This window comes from Falco biarmicus, chromosome 13 (genome assembly GCF_023638135.1).
Source record: "Falco biarmicus isolate bFalBia1 chromosome 13, bFalBia1.pri, whole genome shotgun sequence".
Taxonomy (NCBI): domain Eukaryota; kingdom Metazoa; phylum Chordata; class Aves; order Falconiformes; family Falconidae; genus Falco; species Falco biarmicus.
Window position 1 is genome coordinate 6,526,941 of NC_079300.1, and position 21,695 is coordinate 6,548,635.

Genomic DNA, 21,695 nt, shown 5'->3' on the forward strand with positions numbered 1-21,695 from the left:
TGTGTGAAATACTGCTAGAAAAAAAGTCTGTGGCCAGCTGTGCTTTCTAGCCAGTACTGCTGCTGGCTTTATCTCTGGTGGGGTTGTACCAGACCTGACAAATAAAGGAAGCCCTTTTTATTTCTTTTTCTCTCTTTTTTTGTTTTGGTTTTTTTTTTTTTTTTTCCCCTTTAAAGTGAGGCAAGTGTAGACATGGCTGTAGTGACAAACCATTAATAAAGCAAAGGAATGCAGCTGTAAAACTTTAAATAATGACATGTAGCAAATAAATGTCAGCATATTGGTGGTTGTGCCTGGAATGGAAATATTACTAGGAAAATATGTAGCTTCAAGCTACAGTCTGGCTTTTTTTCCTTAAGAAAATAGCATCAGAGTGATGATTACACTGTGTTAAAGCTGAGGCTTTCAGATTCGGACTAGCTGAAAATGTCGTTTATTTGGGGGGGGGGGGGGGGGGGTATGGTATTACATGGGTTTAAAATAGTTCCTGTGAACATCGCATTCCTTTAAAATAATATTTGTAGATGACAATATATATACAAAAATTATAGATACATAATACATGCATAACCAATGTAGTTCAAGGTACAGCTGACTATTGACTAAATCAGTCTGTTTCCATTGGAAGTTGCTAACTCGTATATTCTCACTGGTGTTCAGTATTAGGCTTTTTCAGTCCTTTTCTTAATCCCAACCATTTAGGAAATGGTTTTAAACCCTCACGTGTTCTCTTCTTCATCATCCCAATTAAAGAAACAAACCCCCCAAGTCACACTGCCCCGTCCCTTCCCGTCCACCCCCAAAACCCAACACCTATGTGTATTGGTTGTGAGCTTGGTTCTTTCTCAAAAATAAAACCTGAGACCGTGAAGTAATGCAAAGGAAAAAGTTTGGAGAGAAGCTCCAAATATTGTGAAACTTCAGGGGGAAAAATGCATTGAGCAAAGCTGCTGGGCTGCTGGACAGATTTTTGTAGCTCACGTCATGGCTGGGGCAGAGCTCGGAATGACTAAGCCAGGGGGGCTTTGGTCACCGATAGAGCTGTGCTGGCTCAGAGCTTGGTTCTGTGGGCTGCGGGAGCGTGCGGCAGGTGTCCTTACTCCTTCCTCCGTGGGTGTATGTGCTGCAGGGCAGGTTATTCAGGGTGGTGGTGACAGTAGGACTAAAACACTGCTGGGCGCTGCGACAGAGCAGTTGATGCAGGCAGGGGATGGGACTTGAAACACGGCTGTGGTTGTACCATCCTCTTGACAGCTGTGTCTCAGGCTTTGCGAGAACTTCGGTCCTGTAGTTGTTTCAAATAAAAGGAGGGATTTCATTTGAAGGTGGGTGAAAATAGATTGCCTCTGTTTATGTCTCAGTGATGATTAAAAAAGTAGTGTTTTCACGTGGATAAGAACATTCAGAAGAGCTCTGAGAATCATGCTAAACTTGGTACTAAGTTAAATTAAAGTGTTGGTCTTGAGATGCATGGCTGGAGGTAATGACAACATTTGCGTGTCTTCAGGAAAAAAACCTGCAATTTTAGTCTTCTGGCCCTACTTAAATGTGATGGGGGGACCTGTGTGACAGCAGTGAAAGGGTAGATGTGATTCAGTCTGTGTGGGCACTGCCATCACTTACAAACCACCCAAGCAGTCCTCCTCAGGAGCTGGGTACCAGCTCCTCGGCAGGCTGATGTTTCTGACCAGTAAGCCACTCCGCAGGTGATGGAATTGCAACAAGCTCTAGAAGAGGCTGATGGAAATGATGAAAGTGTGTTTGAACTGTACTGTTGGTTTAGTTCTTAAACTCAAAAAACCCCAACCAACCAACCCAAACCCCCTTAGTTTAAAGCCTAGCAGCACCTGGGGGCAGAGCAGCTCTGGGGATATTAAGTTTGCAGTGTGCAGCATCTGTGGAACTGCACGCTCCCACCCTGGTGAGGTTGGCTCAGCCCTTCCATCCCCTCCAGAGCAGATGACTTAAACAACTGGGTTATGGCTCTGTAGTCCAGTGCTCCACGTGAATACTAGATCCCACCACACTTCCCTTGTGAGTGGGGATTTCCCTGTTGCCCTTGGCCAAAAATTTCCCCCTCTCAGGTGATCTTGTGCCAGCTGATTATGTGGCTGTTATCAGCCACCTGTTACAGCACTTTTCTTTTTTCCTAACTTGCATTTGTGATGTATATGAAATTATTCAGGAGGACTTTGGGATTCTCTGGCACGAGAGGTACTAAGGAGGCTGCCTGATCAGCACTGGACCTCTAAGGTTGCTTTGCTTAGGAGTTCTTGTGCAAAAATCTGGATAAGCTAAGTATGTCATCCATCTTATTCACTGAAGAACTGGATTATTGCCCCATAAATAAGTATGATGGTACCCTTAATGCTGAGTTTATAAACCAGTCTCCTTGTGGTTTTAGTGATGCTTATATATTGCATCAATTAGCTGTGAAGAGGGAGGGTGTGCTGGAAGCGATAGATGTTTCTTCACAAATCCTTGAGGGAGATTTCTGTTGTCGTCTGTATAGCACAGGGTACTCGGAGCATGAGGATGTGCTGTCCCTCCTGCTCTGGCAGAAACCTTAATTGCTTGGATCATGATTAAGTGGAAGTCAGGTGCCTGTTCGTTCTGTTACAGGTGGCAGTTCACTGTTCACCGGGCCTAGAAAGAAAATAAATATGTTTGGCTTTAAACTGTGGCTATCCAGTGAAACTGATGTGATGCCTTAACCATATGGATGATGCAGCACCAAAAGCTATGGTAGCAAGAATTCAGGAACAGAGCAAATCTTGAAAATATCTTGGAACTTGATTATTTCAGCTCTGTGATGGGGTTGGAGAAGAGTGGAAATCTATTTGCTTTCTGGAAGTCTTGCATGGCAACTTGGCTTCTCACGCTCTTTTAATCTAATGGTGAAAACCTCCATTTGGTGCATCGGGTTCCTGTATGCATCCTCTTACAAAAGCAGGTATCCTGCTTAGGTTGCTGCCTTGATGGCAAAATTCACACAGGTGCTGGTGACCTTCTAAAATATAAGTGGGTTTTCCAGGGTCTGTAACTGATGCTTCTCTTGCAGGAAGCCCGTTGAGGAAAATTCTCCATGAATGTACGTCACAATGATGATGACCGACCAAATTCCGCTGGAGCTGCCACCGTTGCTGAACGGGGAGGTAGCCATGATGCCTCACATTGTGAATGGTGACGGATCACAGCAGGTCAGTGAGCTTTGCAGAAAATTACTTTCAACAGTTTTAAGTGACTTTTTGTAGTTTTAAGCGACTTTTTGTAGATTAAATAAACTATTGGTGGGCCACCAAGGGATTTTAAAGATGGGGAAGATAGGTTTCCCTAGCACTAGGGAGGGTGGAGCATTACCTGGAAGGTAGAAATCTGTCCTTACCCTGGAAAGACATTAAAAGCAGTGCTTTGAGTGTACCGTTAAATTTAATATGATTATTTGCATGTGTGTTCATTGAAGTAAAACTAATGGGATTGAAATTATGGCTAAAAATGCTACATGTTTGAAAGCTTTGCAGGGGGTTAGTTTTATGATTTAATTACTCTACTGTTGCCCAGACATCTTGCTACTATCTGTGATGAGATTTTAAGAACTTAAAACAAAAATGCTGACATTGTGTTTAAAAAAAAAAAAAAAAAGTAAAGAAAGAAAAAACTGGAGAACTTAAGATGAGTCCTATGATGTCTACTATTATTTGCTTACCTAAATGTATGGATCCTGGCAGGCCTATGTATTACCCTGTGCTTCATTTTAAGAAGCAGAAGGGAGTTTTGAGTGGGCTTTTGAAGGGAAGGCAAGTTTATAGTTGCCTTTGTATTTTTCTGGAGGTATTCTCTAATAAGCTTGATTGGAAGTAGGTAGGATGATTATAAGACCGTAACGATGCCTTCATGTCAGGATACAGCTTGGAGGTTCAAGCTGATCATTGGTAGGTTTCCAAACCTGTCACCTTGGGTTAAGCTTTCTCTTTGTAGAACATCTACCCTAGCAGTTTTTCTGTGTTACTGTTTGGTTCCTTCCTGATTTGAGACATTTCAGCAAAGTATTTTAGCAAAGCTAGAAATAAGCCATACTTCATGATTCAATATCAAATGCCATTCTGTTACTACTTATTCCCTTGATCACATGTTCTTCCTTCTAAGCTGTGTTTTGACTAGACCAGCCTTAAGAGGAAGAATAATTTCTACTTTTCTTGCAAGCTTTTAAGTCTGTTGGCTTATCTAGGTTCTCATTATAATAGAGATTTACATGGCTGTGATTTTTTTTTTAAAAGTCATTTCTGCACAGTGTGCTTCAACTTGAAAAAACAGAAAAAGAAAGCTTTTAGTGGCTTCATTTACCAAGTCCAATATTAATATGCTTAAGGAAAGGAACAGTCTTACGATACTGGATAGGATAATTGGTCTTCACATATGCCCTTTCCTCCTTGCTGGAAACCATTTATCAGGTTAGACTGTCCTGTGGGTCCTTTGTGTTACAGAAAGAATAAATGAAGCCTTCTGAGCCCTCCTTTGAGACGGGGCTCTAAGTCCAGTCATTGAATTTCCCCGTCAGTGATGACTCAGCAGCCTTGCTTGGCGGATGCCTCCATTGCCTTTAAACTGGCTTCTCTTCTAATGTGTTGGAGTAAAAAGAATTGCTGACGTACTGGAAGTGCATTACATCTTGCTTTTTCTCTGCTATGCAACTATGACTCGGCAGAACAGTTTTGGGCCAGGTTCCTTTTCTGCGTAAATGTTTGTTGGATGATGCTTTTAGACCTCACCGCCTTATCTCTTTAAGTACTTGTAGCTGGAATACCAGTTTTCTGTGAGACTATTTTTAGCCTCTAGTCTGGATGTGCCCTCATATGTTGCAAAGCTTAGCTGCCTTCTATGCTTTATTATTTTCATCCTATTTGTGAAGCTTTAGTTGATGTCTTCACCTTTTAAAAGTGCAGTTCTAAAAATGGAATGAGATTGGAATAAATGCTTTGATCTTTGTGTAGAATAGCAGCAAATGGACTACATTAATTGCTTTTAACGTGATTTGTTACGGAATATAGAACCAAATGTTAAATGTTTGTTGAAAGAGATTTATCTTAGTTACTTGTAAGGCAGGAGAACAGCCTTCAGATTAGATTTGTGTAAGAGTGACTTCCTTAAGAAAGATGGTTTATATTGCTCCATAAATAGGTGCTAGTTTTATAAGGACATGTGCTTTTCCTGGCTTTAATTACAGTCTCTATTAGAAGCTGGCGGTAAGCAAGCATCATAGCTGAGCTGGTGGGAGACGAGGCGTGTGGAGTTTTCCAGAGCGCAGTGTGGCCAGCACACAGATCAGTGCCGCATACTTTGGAGCTGACAGTACTTGCTTCTGACGAGATGCTCTGGACACACTTGCTGTCTCAGAGAAAAGGCTTTTATTAAAAAAAAAAAAAAAAAAAACCAAAAAAAAACCCCAACAAACCCCCCCCCCCCCCCCCCCCCCCCCAAACCAACCAACAAACAAACAAACAAACCCAACCACAACAGTTCTTATGTAGAAAAGGGCAGACTGGAGCTGGTAAAACAACTTTGCCAGCAGCCAGATGGAGAGTGATGCAGAAGGCAATTCTGCCAGTAAACAGTCCTGTGCTGTAAGACAATTGCAGAGGAACGCTCAATTGTTTTATCTTCCTGGGTATGAGTGCTGCAGAGCACTCTGCTTGACGGTAATCCCTCTTCTCTAGACTACCCAAAATGGCATTTCTAGCACTGGCTTTTTTTAAAGTTTCCCACACTTAATTTCCACTTCTGCTGACTGTATTTAATGTTTTCATGTCCCTTCCAGAGCTGCTGCTTACTCTCTTTTTGCTTCTAATCCACTTCTAACTCCTGTGGGGATTCAGGGAGCGATAATTAACCTTTCGGTCCAAGAATTTCAATGGTTTCCTGTAGGTACTCCACTGCAAACTCTAAAAAGCTTGCAGTATAAAGTGGGAGGGCAGCTAGCTGTGCCATAGCATGTCTGTGCAGAATGCTGGGTGATTTTAATTTGGTAAGTTTTATTTTGGCTTGGTTTGCTCACTGCACCTGCAGTGGTGTAGCAAGTTTTGTGCTTGCCTGCTCTTTGTAAAGGTGTGTTTGCCAAACCCTGTTTTTTCACTGTTTGGCTTGAGCCCAGACACTGTAGGTAGTGCTGTGCGTGCTTGTTCTGGTGTTTTAGGGTCACACGCTTGGAATAAGGGAGATGAGAGTACCTCTGAACGAGGAGCAAGGTTTGGTACCTTCCTGTAGCACAAGTCTGTGCACCCTGCAAGAGCTTGAAAGCATTTAGTTGTGTCTTATACTGCACCTGAGCAGTAGCTGAGCTTTGTGCCAAAAAAAAATAGAGATGTTAAAATTTCACGAAAGTATAAAGTTTGATAGATACTTGCAGGAATGTCCTTTTAGGGGAGAGAGGGTGATAATTGCAAATGGGAAGCTTGTTTTCAGGAAGAAAAAAGTTTATAACTGGTACACGTATAAGGTACCTGAGAAGCATCAGTCCATGAAAAATGGCTATCAGATAAAGGATGATGAAGTTTCCTTCTGTTTAAATATTCTGATTTTTAAAACACTCAGTAGTCTTAGGCATTTAGACTAGAACAGATAGCAGAAGAGTAGCTTTAGCGGAGTTAACCCATAGGCAGTGTTTGCTATCTAGGAAATCTCTGAACTGAACTTTTCTGAAGGAATTTTAACTGAAGGCTGTTGGTGGGCAAACTCTGAGGCTGTTCTCATAAGTATGTTTCTCTGTGAGTACAATGAAACACAGAATTTGCTAAAACTTCATGAATCTTAAAATTTCCTGCTTATCTGAGCAATTTGCTATGCAGATATACAGATTGATTTATTTTGTAAACTGCTGCTGTGAAGCATGTTGAACTTGTGATAAATGAGGGGGTTCAGGATCTGTCACTTGTGGGGCTTGTCTATTGGTAACGCTCATAAACTGAATTGCTTCATGCCTCTATTTGCTGTTCTATGAAAAAAAGGATAGTTAAGCCCAGAGCACCTATCAAAGTATTGATTTCTGAAAGTCACTGTTTTATTGTTTTAAGATGTAGCATATTCCTCGATTATTTTTTTTTTTTTTCTTGCTGAAGAGAGGTTGAAAATACTTATTCTACCTGCTCCTGTGTGGCTGAGGGAGAATGCATGGTCCTGAGAAGAATGTTGCAGATAGCATGGTGTGAGCTCTTTAGCCCTTCCTGTGGGACAGAGCTGGAGACTCATCGGGATCTGGGGAACAGTCTTTTAAAGTACAACAGAGAATGGACCCAAGTGATTATTCTGGTTTTGGTGGTTTTTTTCGGTTGTTTTTTTGTTTGTTTTTGTTTTCGTTGGTTTTTTTTCCCCCCAAAGATGCAATATATTCCAAAAGTACTGCACTATAGAAATTGTAAATACAGTAGATTTTAATAATGTAAAGCATTTGTGAGGAACCTGTGGCTGGATCCCAGGTGGTGCCTATGATGCCATGCCCCCCAGCTGTATGTAGCTTGATATATCTAAAGAGGGAAGGGAAGATTGGCCACATTGGGAAACGCTTAAGGCAGCGTTTCAATAAGCCAAAGTAGTGCAAGTGGCTGTTCAACCTTAGCAAGGAAAAGTTTCTCGTAAAGTGGAAAAATTTTAGAGCAAGCATTGGATTGTATTGCATCACGTGGGTGCAAGTGGGTGTCCTCCTACTTGCTGCTGCGCCTGTGCTCGCAGGTGATGTGCAGCAAAGCAGGCAGGAGATGATGGCCTGTTTTGAATGTGGATTTTCTTGTGTGTGCTTAAAAAACCCACCTGCATAAGTCTATCAACACTGTGCAAAACAGATAATAGCATATGCCCTTGGTCCTTATCAGGGAACATTTTCTATCTCTGTATGGGACTGTTTACCCACAATATATATAGTTTTATATTCCTGAACCTGAGCTTTAAGCCTATGTTAGACTTTGCTAGTCTCTTCCCCTGCTCCGGGTAGGTATGGGAGATGGACAGCAGGACCGAGGGGGACACCAGTGACATGTGTTTGGCTCATAATGAAAACATAGTCTGGACACAGAGCAATTATTGCCAAATTGGGTGTGTGTGATTGTAAATATTTACAGTAACTATGCAACTTAGTAACGTTAATCAGTCTTAACAAACACAGCTTTAAATAAAATGTAGCAACAGTAACATTCTTAAATCCCAAATAAATGCAAAAAAAAAAAGTGTGTTAGGGAGATGGCAAGCTTTCTCTGAGGGTGTAGGAGATAGGGCTGGGTTCAACACTTGAGTGGATTAAACTGCTAAAGCAAGCATCAGAGAACTTTTTAGGGAGAAATAAAAAGCTTTTGGGACTGTGCTGCTGACCTCGCAGCTGTCATGAGCTCCAGCTTTTTGGACGTGAGGGGGCCAGGGGACTGAAACTGGGCTGAAGTGACATGGGACCGCACCCTCGTGGTGCTGCCGGCCAGCAGGGTGGGCTCAAAGTGACTCTTCAAATTATCTCTCCTCTTGTTGCCATCTCATAAACGTGTGTACTTGGGATGATGAATATTGGAAGAGGCATAGGGCAATTAAATATCATCTGTGTTTGTTTGCATTAAAATAAAGATGTTATCTTTAGACTTTTTTATTGCTTTCCTCAGATTTTTAATGAAACGCTTCAGAAACAAGGCGTTCTCGTGAAGATCCCTTGTGTAGAAAGGAAAGAGAAAAGCTGCGTTCCAGGCTGCAGGACACAGTTTCGTTGTTTAGGAGGGCATGGGGAAAAATAAATCTTTGAATTAGTTTGAAATACTTTGTGTGTATAAACAAAAGAAGTCGCGGCATGCCTTGATACATTTTGTCCCAGGCAACTGGGACAAACTGGGGGTGTTGGCTGGAAGATGGAGAGTACCTAGTGCTTGACATGCGCTGCCTTTAATGGTTTGATTTCAACTCTGCAGTTCGTTAGTAAGTGCTTTTGCAATTGCAGGCTCTTGAGGGCGTTGTGCGTGGCCAGGGTGGGTGCGGAGGGGTTTGGGTGGTGGGGTGGGTTATGTGGGCAAACCCCAGTACCCCAGCTTTGGGCGGAGGGGAGGAGAAGAGAGGCGGGGGGGGGGGGGCGGGGGGGCAGGTTGCAGCCTGCTGGAAGGGTTCTGCCTGCAGTGGGGGGGCAAGCAGAGGGTCTTACTTGAGGAGCAGCATCCCGATTGCTGCTTCTGGGTCTGAAGCCACCTCAGGTATGCATGCTTGTGTGGCGACCATCCTCCCTGCATGTCCAGCCCTTGCTCCAGTGCTGTGTCACATCAGCTATCCCTGTTTGCTGTTGGTACAGCTGCCTGCCCCCAGCAACAGCCCTTAAGTGGGGTGTTCTGCTCCAAAGGTGGCTGATGTGAACATCGGTGCAGAAGAATGTCTTTTGGTATCTTCAGAACTTTTTTAACTTTTTAGGAAAGCTACAGTGTTTCATTGCTATGCAGATCTTGCCTATAGTATAACTTCTAAGTCCATGATGTGCACTGGTGGTTACTGGTTTTAGCATGTGCTTTTCTGTACCACTGTAGCTGAAGGTTGATTCCTTCACCGTTCCGAGAAACCCTGCCTAGCTGGAGATAGCCTTTTCAGTTGTACGTGGAGGCTTGACAGCTCAGGGCCTTGGGCTCTCTTTTTGCTCCTTGGCTCTTAATTGTTCTGAATTTTGCTGAAGTGAATGAATTTCACAAATGTTCGTGTTTCTTCTGTAGCACAAAAAAACCCCTGCACTGGAAGTACAGATCTGGTGGGGCTGCTGTCATTAGGTGCAGAAGCCCTACTTGGTTTGATAGCAGTCATTGACCTCCTTTTGAAAATAATTGTGCTTGCGTATATATTTAAATGTTTAAATATGAATAAAACCGGATTGGTAATGGCTTTCAGCCTTGTAAAGTGTTAGGAGATGAGATGGTAAAAATCATGTGCATTTCGGAAATACAATTTTGTGAACATTTGAAGCTGGACAACTTACACAAGAACCTGGGAAACCAGGATTAGTTTTACTGGATTTTAGGTGACAACTGTGGTAGAAGTTGGTATAAATCATTGACTGATGGAATAAAGCACTTTTTTTCCAGCAGCAATATTGCTTTGAAAAGGCTTGTGGCTTCATTGCACAGTGAATAGTTGAAGAACATTATCCCTTCAATGTATTTGATAGTCAACCTCAAAACACAGTCCTGGGTGAAAATATTTTGTGGTCTCTTGTCTTTATTGGGCTGTACTTAAAATTCAGGCAAAATAGTGTAGTCCCTGCTCCAGACAGGCCAAGCAGAATTGGCAGTTGTTATCCTGCAGCATACGAAGGGGAACTTTGCTGTCTGACCGACTTAATCCCATGTTTTGTGACAGTAGGTAGTGCTGAGGTGGTGGTGGGTTTTTTGTTTGTTAGTTGTTTGGTTTTTTGTTGGTTTTTTTTTTTAATAAATGTGAAATTTTTAGGCTGTTGCACTCTGGGAACTGTTAGTAAGGAATTGTTTGTTTCTATATATGTAACATTTTGTATGTAAGTCCCATGGGCTTGTGATGCAGGGACAAAGTGATGGCTGCTGCCCTTCAGGAAACAAATTTATCGAGGGAACAATTTGTTTGTGTTAAAAACACACACAATTAGGCAAGGATAATGCTACTTCATCCTGACTATCAAGCAACAGCTGTTATTGGGGATATAGTCTTTTTTTTTAATGCAGAAATGCAAGGAATTATTTCCAAAGCCCAACGGCCGGCATGCTAGTACAGATGTGTGGGCTGGTGATGGACCTTTGGCAGTGGCTCCTTGAAAAGAAATTTCTAAGTCATACCCTTTTGATATCTTCGGGGTGGACATGTACCTCATGTGGCGAGACCAGTCCCTCTCTCATGGTCAGTCTTTTATCTACCATCAAACTCAACTCTGCTTTAGGGAAAGGATCGAGCTTTTCATGTAGGAGACATCAGTCTGGTTAGGGTGGGTATTTTGAGGAGCTGGACCAGGTTCTTCCAAAGGTTAATGGTGCATCTGGTTTATGTTAATCAAGCGTGTTAATAAATAACCAGCTTTAGAGTGGTTGGTTTAGACATACAGTGCAAATGAGCTAATGAAATATTTTTACGATTTTTTGCCTCTGTTTCTGGTTTGTTGGTTTGTGTTTTGGGTGGTTTTTTTAAAAGCTGAATGACACTGCATAAGCTCTGTGCTGCTTTTGACCTGATGCCCATATCCTGTGATGGATAATCCATGCCTGCTCATAGCAAAAGAGCATTTAAATGCTGTCACTTAAATGTTGATTTTCCAGCGATTAGGGATGGAATGGTGTTAACAGTGCCTTTCACCTTTTCTGAACTATTTGTTGTGCTCTGTGTGCTGGATCAGATCCACCCTGATCGCAGATCCCTGAGAAATTACCGTTGCAGGCAAAATAATGCCGTTCATATGTTATTTTTCTGATTTTTAGCTTGTGCTTTGAAAATGTTGCTAGAACAATGGGTTGCTGTAGGATTACTGTAATTCAGAAGGTCTTCTGGGTCATAATTGTCTTAGCATTTAGTTTAAGGAATTCAGAAACACAACATTAATTCAAATTCTGTCTTTCCGGATTGAATGATTAAATTCTGCATGCAGGTGTCCTGGAATATAAAGATCAGACATAAATTTAGAGAGAGCTTTCACAAAAAGATAAATCTAAATTTTCAATTTATACCAAGATTAATCCAGATTTTGATTGAACTCCTGACAATGCAAAGTTAACAGAAGTGTGTTTAAAGTATTTGAGTACAAGTTTCACAAGTAGCAAGAGCATGGGATAAATGATCACTAGTTCCCAGTGAAACTCTGCAAATTTTAAACCCATCATTTTAGACACCTGAAAATTAATAAAGGTGAGTACAGTGTACACCGAACTGGGATGGGTTTTGGTGCTTCCTGGTCTTTGTTGCATTTCTGTATCTGCAGGGTTAGGTGGTGGGAGACTGAGGTTATATTTTGACCATTTAAAAAAGATATTATTATATTAGTTATTAAATAAATAGTTTATTACTGGTTCTGTGTGCAAATATTGAACTGTGTGTGTCAGGATTTTGCTTAACTAAGTTCTGTAACGTGTAGGATCGAAGGAGAAATTTTTAAAAATGCGATGAATCGACTCACCTTACACTGTAAAAAAAAACATTTATTCCTGTGAAATTGAAATCCTGGTATGCCTTGATGCTGCACGCTGGAGTTTGCGCTCTCTGCTCTCATGTGCCAGTGGTCTAAATATTTATGTCCTTAGCTATCAGCATTTGGCCAAGTTAACAACAATGTCAGGAGTGTGGTGGTGGAACCCGAAGCCATAATTCTCACCTGCACACAACTGAGTTACATCTTTATTTCAGCTCTTAGAGTTTAGATGACTAGGTAGGCTGTAACTCTCTACTGGCTCTTGGCCACTGGTGGTACCCAAAGATGCAGTATGCCAGTCTGTTCCCTCGCTACCCCCTGTATCTCTTCCTAAGTAAGGGGAAAACAGTTGTTGGCTTGGAGAAAATTATTTTTTTTTTAAGAACACTGCAAAACAAATGTGTCTTTCTTTTGGCAGGTCTTTTTGGTTCAAGTTAATCCAGGTGAAACCTTTACAATAAGGGCTGAGGATGGAACCCTGCAGTGCATCCAAGGTAAGAGGATACAGGAATGTATGGATGAGCATTGCTTGCATTATGGAAAACTGGTTCTCTCACCTCCACAAAAATGTGACATGCAGTTCTGAAAATACAGTGAAGCATTTAAGAGTGAGAAGCTGCGGACGTGGCTGCTGTATGTTTTATAGAACTTTAGTATCTTGGAATGAGTCATTAATTTATTGCAAGTCCAGGAGATTTCTCTTTCTGTTCAGTCATTTATCACTGTTTTTAAATTTTATATATATGCATATTCCTTACAATGAAGTAATACATATGAATGAGAGGTCTCCAGTTAGACTAGTAACGGACTAAGTGGATTTCTATGAAAAAACTATTTTGTTTTCATACAGGCATCAGGAGGGATAGAAAATGAGCAGAGAAGTGCAGACAGTGCAGAGTGCTTGGAGAAGCCAGACTGGCTTTGAGGAGAATTTTGAATTAGGTCTTCAAAAGCAGAGATAGTTAATTGTGTAGTATGAAGAAAAGCACGTAAGCAGTCTTTTGACTGCTGTCTTACCTCTTGGTAAAATTGTGCAAATATGATAGGTAGTGTTTCTGGTTTTTGTAAGAGAACCCACATAAAATCTTTCAACAGGTCTGAAGGGAGAAGCAGCAAAAGACCTTTCAGATTGTATATTGAGTAATGTGAAGAGGGTTTCTAGCTAGTGGCAAAATACAGCTTTGAGGTGAAGCAGATGTTTCCCTCGGTATAATGATGTCTACAGTCATACAGGAGGGTTAAATCGAAATTTGAAGGGAATAGACTTTGTGTAGCTGTTTTGCTGCTGCTGTTTCCAGTGATATTTTTTTTGTGTGCTTGTGCTGTTACTTTTTTGAGAAGGGAGGTAGGTGGTGTTGCATCCCTCATCCCTTCCAGATCTTGTACCATTTAGGCAGCAGCCTCGGTGGGCTATTAATTCAAAAGGCTTTCCTAAAAAAGTGATAGTAATGGAGGGGGGGAAGTCAGTTCAATTGTGGAACTAGTGAATCGCCCCTGTATTTTTGACTGTGAATTTCAAATCTACTCAAGAACGACTGTTTCTTAGATCGATTACGAAGGTCATACAGCTCAAGGATGACTATGCTTTTTGTTAAAATTTGGATTAGAAGGGACCCCTGGGGGGTCGGTCACCTTATCCAACCTGCTGCTGAAAGCAGGGATAGTGCCAGAGGTGGATTGGGTTGTCCACAATCTCCCGGATTGTCCACAACCTCCTGGGTTGTGAAGCTCTGAGGGTGGAGTTGCTCCCTGGGCAAACTGCTTCAGTGCTGCACCGCTCCTGTCAGGAAGAGTTTGTCCTTTTTGTCTATTTAAAATTTTCCATCTTGCAGTCTCTTTGCATTTTTCTGTGCCCCCACCCCCCCCCCCCCCACCCCCCTAAACAGTGGAGGAGTTGGTGATTGTTACTTGAAATTTCATCCCCATGGAAATGACAAATTAATAGTTGTTTGAGACAGACATTACAGAAGCTTCCCTGAACACCATCCAGGATTATTTGGTCTTGATGAGCAATAATAGCAGCAATTTAAAACTGCTTGTTAAGGTTTATAGCCAACATGCTGTGTGGTAAGAAATTGGCCCACGTGGCAATTAACAGAGGACTAAAGCTGGCTACTCCTTTTATTTGAAATGAATACTTCATATTGGTTAATGCATAAAAAATTCCCATTACAAATATGACACCATTTATTTATAACTTTTTTCATGCTCAAACTGTTGTTCAGGCAGTGTGTTTAAATGAATGCAATTTGAAATGTCCTGGTTCTGTAATCCCACTAGTTTAACATGTTTGTGCTAATGGGGCTTATTTGGTACTAGTCAGCAGTCTTTCATAAAATTAATCTAGAATTTGTAGCAAAAGATTGTCACCTTGTTTGGTAGAGCTGCGGTATTGACCACCAAAGCATATGTGTTTATTTGTATACACTCTTGAATTTCAGTCTGAAAATTCTGGTACTCTTTTCATGCTAAAGCTTCAACTCCTACTTTATTATGAAATATCTATATTGCTGAAACAAGTACATGCTTCGAACACAGAAGAGCACCTGACTGTATTGTTGTTGCTTTTATTTCTTTGATAAAGCTGTGTTCACAGTGCAATTGCGGAAAACTTAAATAATATTAATGGTGATCTGTTGCAGAAGAAACTGTAATCAGCCAACAAATGTACTAAGGTTAGGATTCGTGACAGTTCTGTTTTTCCTGTGCTCTGAGGTTATTGTAAAAGATGGACTTAATCTGTCTGCAGTGGTTTTGGAAATTACACACTCCCTTGCTCCATAAAACTGACAGTGTCTTTTTTTTTTCCTTTTTTTTTCTTCTTGATATTTCTGTGATACAGAATACTCTGTTTAAAGGTTAATGTATGCCCTTTATGTGGGGCAGCACTTGGACAATAATGATGCATTTTCCTTTGCTCGCACATTGCACTGTGATTGGCAGGCTACGGGATAATTTTAGCACTCTGTTAAAGCAGAATGGAAGTCGCTTTTTGGACAGTGTGTATGCCTCTGAGCTGGTAGCTCCCTGTTGAACGGACGATACTCGCTTTTTCCTTGCTGCCACGTATTCAGTGTTGAGACGCAAGATGTGCTTGTAAATAGGATTAATTGGCATTCACAATACAAAGGACTACATTACTGTAAATCATGTGGCTCCCCTGATTTCAGGGAGTGAACACTGTTATTAAAAACTTGAGATGTCATGACTTGGTTACACTAAAGTGTTCAGGTTACATGAAAGCTGTTCTTTGCTTTGGAATGTATCTGTTCTGCAGGGGCAGTTGTTATTCTATGTGAGCAAAGTGGTTTGTTTTTTTCTTTTCATTTTTTTTTATCTTTGGGGAAAGCATTATTTTTATATATGGCTTTTTGAGATGTTTGAAATCCTTGGTTTGTGCTCCTTGAGCGTGGTCTGGATACCCTGTGAACCAGTGCTTTGTACCCAGGACCCTTTTTGGCTCCATGCCTATGGCGTATCTGGGGGTGGCTGATGGTAATGCGTTAGAGGACTGACATGAAAATAGTGGAGAAAAAGGGCTTAGTGAAACTTCATTTGTCTTCTCAAGGTTGGAAGAATGTCACTTGTTTGAGGAAAACCTCTGCGGAATATCCTCTGTTTTAAATGCCCTGAAGTGTAATTAGCCACTAATTGAATAACCACTATTTAAAACCAGAAAGAGTAGATGCACATTTGATGTTCTCTGATGTTTTGGACTAGTGGAGAAATCCTGAATACAAAGCTTTTTTTCTAGTTTCTCAGAGTTTCACCGGTAAGATAATCAGTGAAAACTTTGAAAAATAAAAATGCCCCTATTTGAGAAACTAACCCCTTAAATACTATAAAACCAGAATACATGTGTACTTTTGATGGAATGTGCAATGTGTTACAGCGAGCGCTCTCTTCATTCCTGCTTCCTATTTGTGTGTAGCCAGAGGTGACTTGTTCAGGACCCTGATTACGAGCCCCGCAGATGACAACTGGGTGCTGGACTGGGCAGCTCACCAGCGCCGGTGGCTGGGAGAAGTGTAGCTGGTCTGTGGTTTCCTTGGAGGGACAGATTTAGAGATTGATCAGTCTGGTCTTTTGGAGAAACGCGGCCCTCGAGGACGGGTCTGTGTGGTACAGCACACACATCGGGAGATGCAGGGAAGCCTCTGAGCGGTTCTGGAAGCTCTCACCGGGACATGTGTTACCAGCTGGCTTCCGAAGGGCTTGCCTCTTCCATCCCACGTGGTAGAAGAGATGCTGTGGTATGTGACTTCTGTAGCCTTTTGTAACAACCACCAAATAAAGGAATAAAGAAAGGCGATGTTGGGGATTCATTGAGAGGAATCTTTTTTTAATAACTGGTAGAGGCTGAAATTGAGTAGAAGACGGGGAGCTGATGCTGCCTGTACCCCTCTAGGCTGTTAAACACTTGAGTGCTTGCTGAGTATCGAGGCTGGCCACCTGGCCTGTGTTATAAAGTGGGAACATAAAGCACATCCTTTGTGTGCGGCTGGATGACCGTTCTTTGTTCCTTTTAAGCCATGGGCGTGTTAATGACACAGTATTAGTGTCCTTCCTCTGAAAACCGTGGTATCCCTGGGGGACAGGGGAGGAGAGCCCTGCTCATCAGCTGCCCCAGCCGAGCTTTGGGCTCTGACTGCAAAACTGTACCTCTCTGGGTGGTTAAAGGCAGACTGATTTAGGATCTTAATTTAGTATTTTTGAGAGATGAAATGTGCATATTTTAAAAGCTGCTCTCTTTATATAGTTTTGACGGATAGTAAATACTTCATAAATACGTCAATACTTCAAATACTTCATTTCCTTTTTGTGTTTTTCCACTTAATTTTTCACAAACTCAGGACTCGACTGTTGCCAGCTCTGCAAGGGAAGGACGAGGGCAAGGCATATCCTCACCTGTTTCTTTGCTTAGCTGGAACTGTAGACCTTGTATTTCCTTTACATGAAAGATTACTTCTAGCTAGTGCTTTGGGGTAACCACATTAAATGAAATATGGAAGAGAGAACGTGGATCTGATCAACTGCAGAATGGAATTGAAACAGCCCCCTCTGTATTGGGGGAAAAAAATATTATTCTGCTTTCTGAATTTCAGGATAAATGAATTCTGGGTGAATCTGACATGTTCAGGAAATTCCCCTTTCCATTATCTTTAGATCTTTGGTAAGAACTTCTATTGCTGCATGAGAGTTGTGTCATATGCTAAATTACTTAAAAACACAGCAGTTTCTGCATAGTGCGGGGCAGTGAAGCTGTACCTGAGGATCTGTTCAGTGCATTTTGATCCTAGAAGGCAATAATGCCAAGCTGTCATGTGCAGTGTGGTATGAAAAATAAGGACAAAATGATTACTCCGGTGCTACATTGCCACTTGAACTTGGTTGTCACCCACAGGTTGAAAATACATATGTATAGAGTATACAGATTGCATAACACTTCTATCCGTTGATCACGCAGAATTGCTCAGTTATTGCTAAATGAACTTTCTGTTGCCATCCATCTAAATGATACCTAAGCTGGGTCTCATTTTCTGCCACAAGCAAGGCAGACTGAGTTTTCTGTTCTGTAATTTTCTGTATGTATGCACAGCATGCAAAAAACTTGTAACAGAAGAAAGAACAGGTAGCAGAAAAACACCTGGCGTGATAAAAATGGAAATTCCTGCCGTATTCAGTCTAGCCCATGCTGTTGAAAATACCCTCTTGAAACTTACCTCTTGACTTTGTTCAGTATCACAGCACTAGGTCTGGAATAGTGAAGCACAAAATTTGTATGCAAAGAAAAAAAATATGCTAATGAAAGAAATTATGCTTTAATTCTAGCATTGCACAGGTGAACAAGGCTGTGCATTAAATGGGCTTTTGTGATGTTTTCAGGGACAAGATACAGATGTGCAGTGGCGCAGAGGGGTTGTAGCTAAGTTTAAGCATGAAGTAGTAGACAAGGACCTAAGCTGCCTTTGGGTGGTTACATTTTGAAATGAAAACAGGATAATAAACATACATAGCTTACTAATCCTGGTATTTGTTTCAAGTGATACTTTCAAGTTTTTGCCATTGATGCTGTACTTGAAGCTCTCCAGGGCCTGTGCTTGTTCTTGTCTCATAAAACAAAGAATGCAAGAATTAAATTTCAGTGCTGCTTTTTCTGTGGCTCTAAAAGCCAGTAACTCAAGAGAAGGGCCAAAAGTATGCTAAAAATCTAGCAGTGGTTTCTCAAATGAAAGATTTCCTGGAATTATTATTCCCTTAATTTGATGGGTGGGTGTGGTTTGGTGTGGTAATGCAAAGGAACGAGTAATGTTAAAGGCTAAATAGCTGCAGATTTATGTAGTGAGTGTGTGTGTCAGTGAAATAGGGCTGTTCAATCTTGTGTAAGCAAACCAAAAGGCGGCTTTATTTTTTTTTCCCCTTTAGTATGAGATTGGAAATGAGGAAGTGAGTCAGTTTCTTGGGGGGAAGGAAGGAGTAGAAAATAGGTGGGAGATGGTGTGAGCAAATGTGATCCCTGTGGCTTGTTACTGGGTGCGGATGGAGGTGCCAAGGTGAGAGCAGTGAAGGGCACGTGCAGGCAGCTGGTGGGTGTCAGAGACTGGGGATGAAAGGAACTGAAGGAGGTGGGACAAAAAAAATACAGGATCAGGCAGCTGGCTGTTTGTGTGATTCTGTAAGCTTACCTGTTGCATCAGCTGCTGAGAGCATCTCCCTCCATCGCTCTGCAGGTACAGAGGCAGATGATGCATTGCTCCTCGGTGTACCTGGCTTTTTTTCAGTCTGAGATGAAATGATAGCAGCACCTGAAATCGTGTTGCTTTGGAGAGGTTTCCAGAAGGCTGGAAATAGGCTTTAGTTGAAGGGCAGCTCATGAAGTCTGAGGGGGGGAAGGTACACTGGGCATTTCAGGACAGCCGCTGCCTATACACTGGTGAGAGCCAGGAGCTGGTGCTGAATTCTCAGAATTTGGTCCTTGGTTAAGTTTGAAGAAATTAATTTACTACTGTTTTCAAAATGTGCTGCAGAGCACTGCATTGATCAGAACGTGAAATTCTGCAGGAAGAAATTCTGCATTCTGCAGGAAGAAAAGCATGCTTCATCTGCCTTGTGTGTGATGCTAGTTGGGTGTCTGCATCAGGTCAGGCATGTTCCTGGGACACGGGAAGGGCTCCTGGGGACACACCTGCCAGGGTGCACGGGGGTGGGATGGGATGGACATGCTTTGGTGATGTCAGGGAAGGGAGGGAGGGGTGAAGTGCAGAGTGAGCTCTGACTTTGCTCCTGCTTGTTTCTCCAAAGTGTTTCGGCTCTTTCCACCTACATGCTGGTGTGCAGACTGGTTACGCAGCTGGAAAAATGGAGTTTCAGTTCAAATTGTTTTGGTCATTAGAGTTTGGAGAAAAATGGTTTGGGTAGTAGTGTTCTAAAATACAGCTGCTCTCTTGATATTAAACAGCTTTTTTATATTTTGTTTATTAATTTTTGGCTCAATTTCTTTCCCTTTTACAGTAAACACCCTTTTCACCCCAATACGTTTTAAGACATAATTCTTACTAATCATTTACATCATCTTACTTGACTCGTGGTACTTGGTATTTAAATTTAATACTTGATGGAGAAACCAGGCCTCCAATACCCATTGGCCTCCTTAGCATATCAACGCATTTAAATAAGGTTTAGATTTATTAAGGTTCTTTCTGTTAATGGATGAACACGGAATTATCAGCACAAGCATCCTCCAGAACAAAACGGTGGTGGAGAGCTCTAGTCTGGAGAATCTTGTGTCGCTGTTTGTAATTTTTATCTAACCAACCTTGCTGTATTGGCCAAAATACTTATTTTCTTCGATCAACAGAGTCAGTATCATCCTTTAGAGGCATTGTCACCATCTTCTAGTTTTGGTCACTTCAGCGTGATGGCAAGCTCGGCTCTGCAGCGCTGGCATGTCCCCCGGCCTGGGTTCAGTCATGCCCCTTGTTGGGTTACGTTTGGATACCCATGGTGTGTACTCTGTAGTTTTTCAGAGGCATAGCTATAAATGACCTGTTGTTAATACCTAACCATGTGATCACAACAGATATTTTATTTTCTCATTGTTGCCTTATTATTAGCCAGAAAATGCCAGATTTTCCAGTGGAGCCTTTTATCCTCGGTGTTATTTTTGGTGACTTCACCTGAAATTCAGACACGGGCTCTTTAGCCTTTCAGTGTTTGGTCACCTTAGAAAACTGAGGTCCTGATTGTGCATCATTTATTCCTTCCATGTGCAATAACTAACTTTCACGTTTCGATAGCTTTGTGTAACTTGTGTTGAAATCTTCTGAGAGAGCAAAGGGATGCTAACTCAGAGTAGATTATTTTTTTTTTTCCCTTGTGAGTCAAATCAGCGTGACAGTGGCACCATTCTCCTTTAATCTCGTAGGTTTTGTTTTTAGCACGCTACAGTAAAGTATAGGAAGCCATGTAAGAAGCCAAAAGTAAACAGTAGGATGCTTTGTTTACTGTGTGAACAATCTTAGTGTTTCCATTTTAAATCTGATAATGCTAAGAATAATCATGGAAATCTGTTTCTGCATGTGTGCAGATTAGATCTTGAGGAAGATGCACCTGCGCTAGTCGATTTGCTCTATGGAGTATATATCCTTTAAAAATACCTTTCCATGAAAATACAGTGAACTGGCAGGTATTACTTGATATAACTCCCCTCATGCAAGACAAAAGAAAAAAGAAGAAACTTGACACGTAACTACATTTTAACTTGGCTCAGTCTTTCCAAATCCTAAAGTTTGAATGTTTTACACTACTCATTGTGAGGAGAGAGAGGGAGAGAAATGCTGCTGGAACCGGGAATACTTTCGGAACACTTGGAAACATGGAAACTCTAAGCAGTTTGTGAGAGCCTTGCTAATGGTCTGCATCGGTGTAGACACAGAGCGGTGGCCACAGTCTTTCCCGACCCTGCAGCCTCTTCTCAGGTCCCTTCCAACGCAGCCCATGGTGCGATTCCCTGGGAGAGCCGGGCTGTGCTGCCGGGGGCTCTGCTGCAGCCGGCCACGGTGTGACCTGGCAGCCAGCGCCCTGTCCTGCTGACGTGGCCTCCCGGCAGAGCAGCTTGGCCAGAGCGCAGGGGCAGGGGCTGAATCATCAGCAGCAGGAGAAATAAATACAGGCTCCAGCTATTCTGGTTTGCAAGTATATAACAACGAAGCATCCTGCTTCGCAGGAGAATAACACATAAGTGAGCAGAAAAGTAGTTCATGAAGTTTGTTCCTTGGTAAAATGAAGATTTTTGATTTGGTTTCGGTTTGTTTTTTTTTTTTTTGTTTTTTTTTTGAATGCCTAAGAATCTGCTGCTGGGAAATGCATTTATCTATAGAATTAGGACAGCAGACTTTGAAGACAAATGTTAGAACATAGTCAGACCTATAATTTCAGACTTTTTTTTTGGCTTTGTAAATATGCAGGACTTGTATTTGGGGTTTGTGTCTGCCCTTAGTTCTTAATTTACTTGTGTGTGTGTGTGTGTGTGTGTATATGTCTGAAAAGATCAGTA

The 21,695-nt window shown here is 41.7% G+C and overlaps 1 protein-coding gene across 2 annotated transcripts in view; it reads left to right on the forward strand.

The window, feature by feature from the left end:
- Positions 1 to 21,695, forward strand: part of FNDC3B (fibronectin type III domain containing 3B) — a 209,629-nt gene that overhangs the window by 36,756 nt on the left and 151,178 nt on the right. For both annotated transcript variants that reach the window (XM_056358484.1, XM_056358485.1), the window contains exons 2-3: positions 3,062 to 3,200; positions 12,558 to 12,633. In XM_056358484.1, coding sequence (XP_056214459.1) covers positions 3,090 to 3,200; positions 12,558 to 12,633 — 187 coding nt within the window. In that variant the 5' untranslated portion in view covers positions 3,062 to 3,089. The remainder of the gene's footprint in view (positions 1 to 3,061; positions 3,201 to 12,557; positions 12,634 to 21,695) is intronic.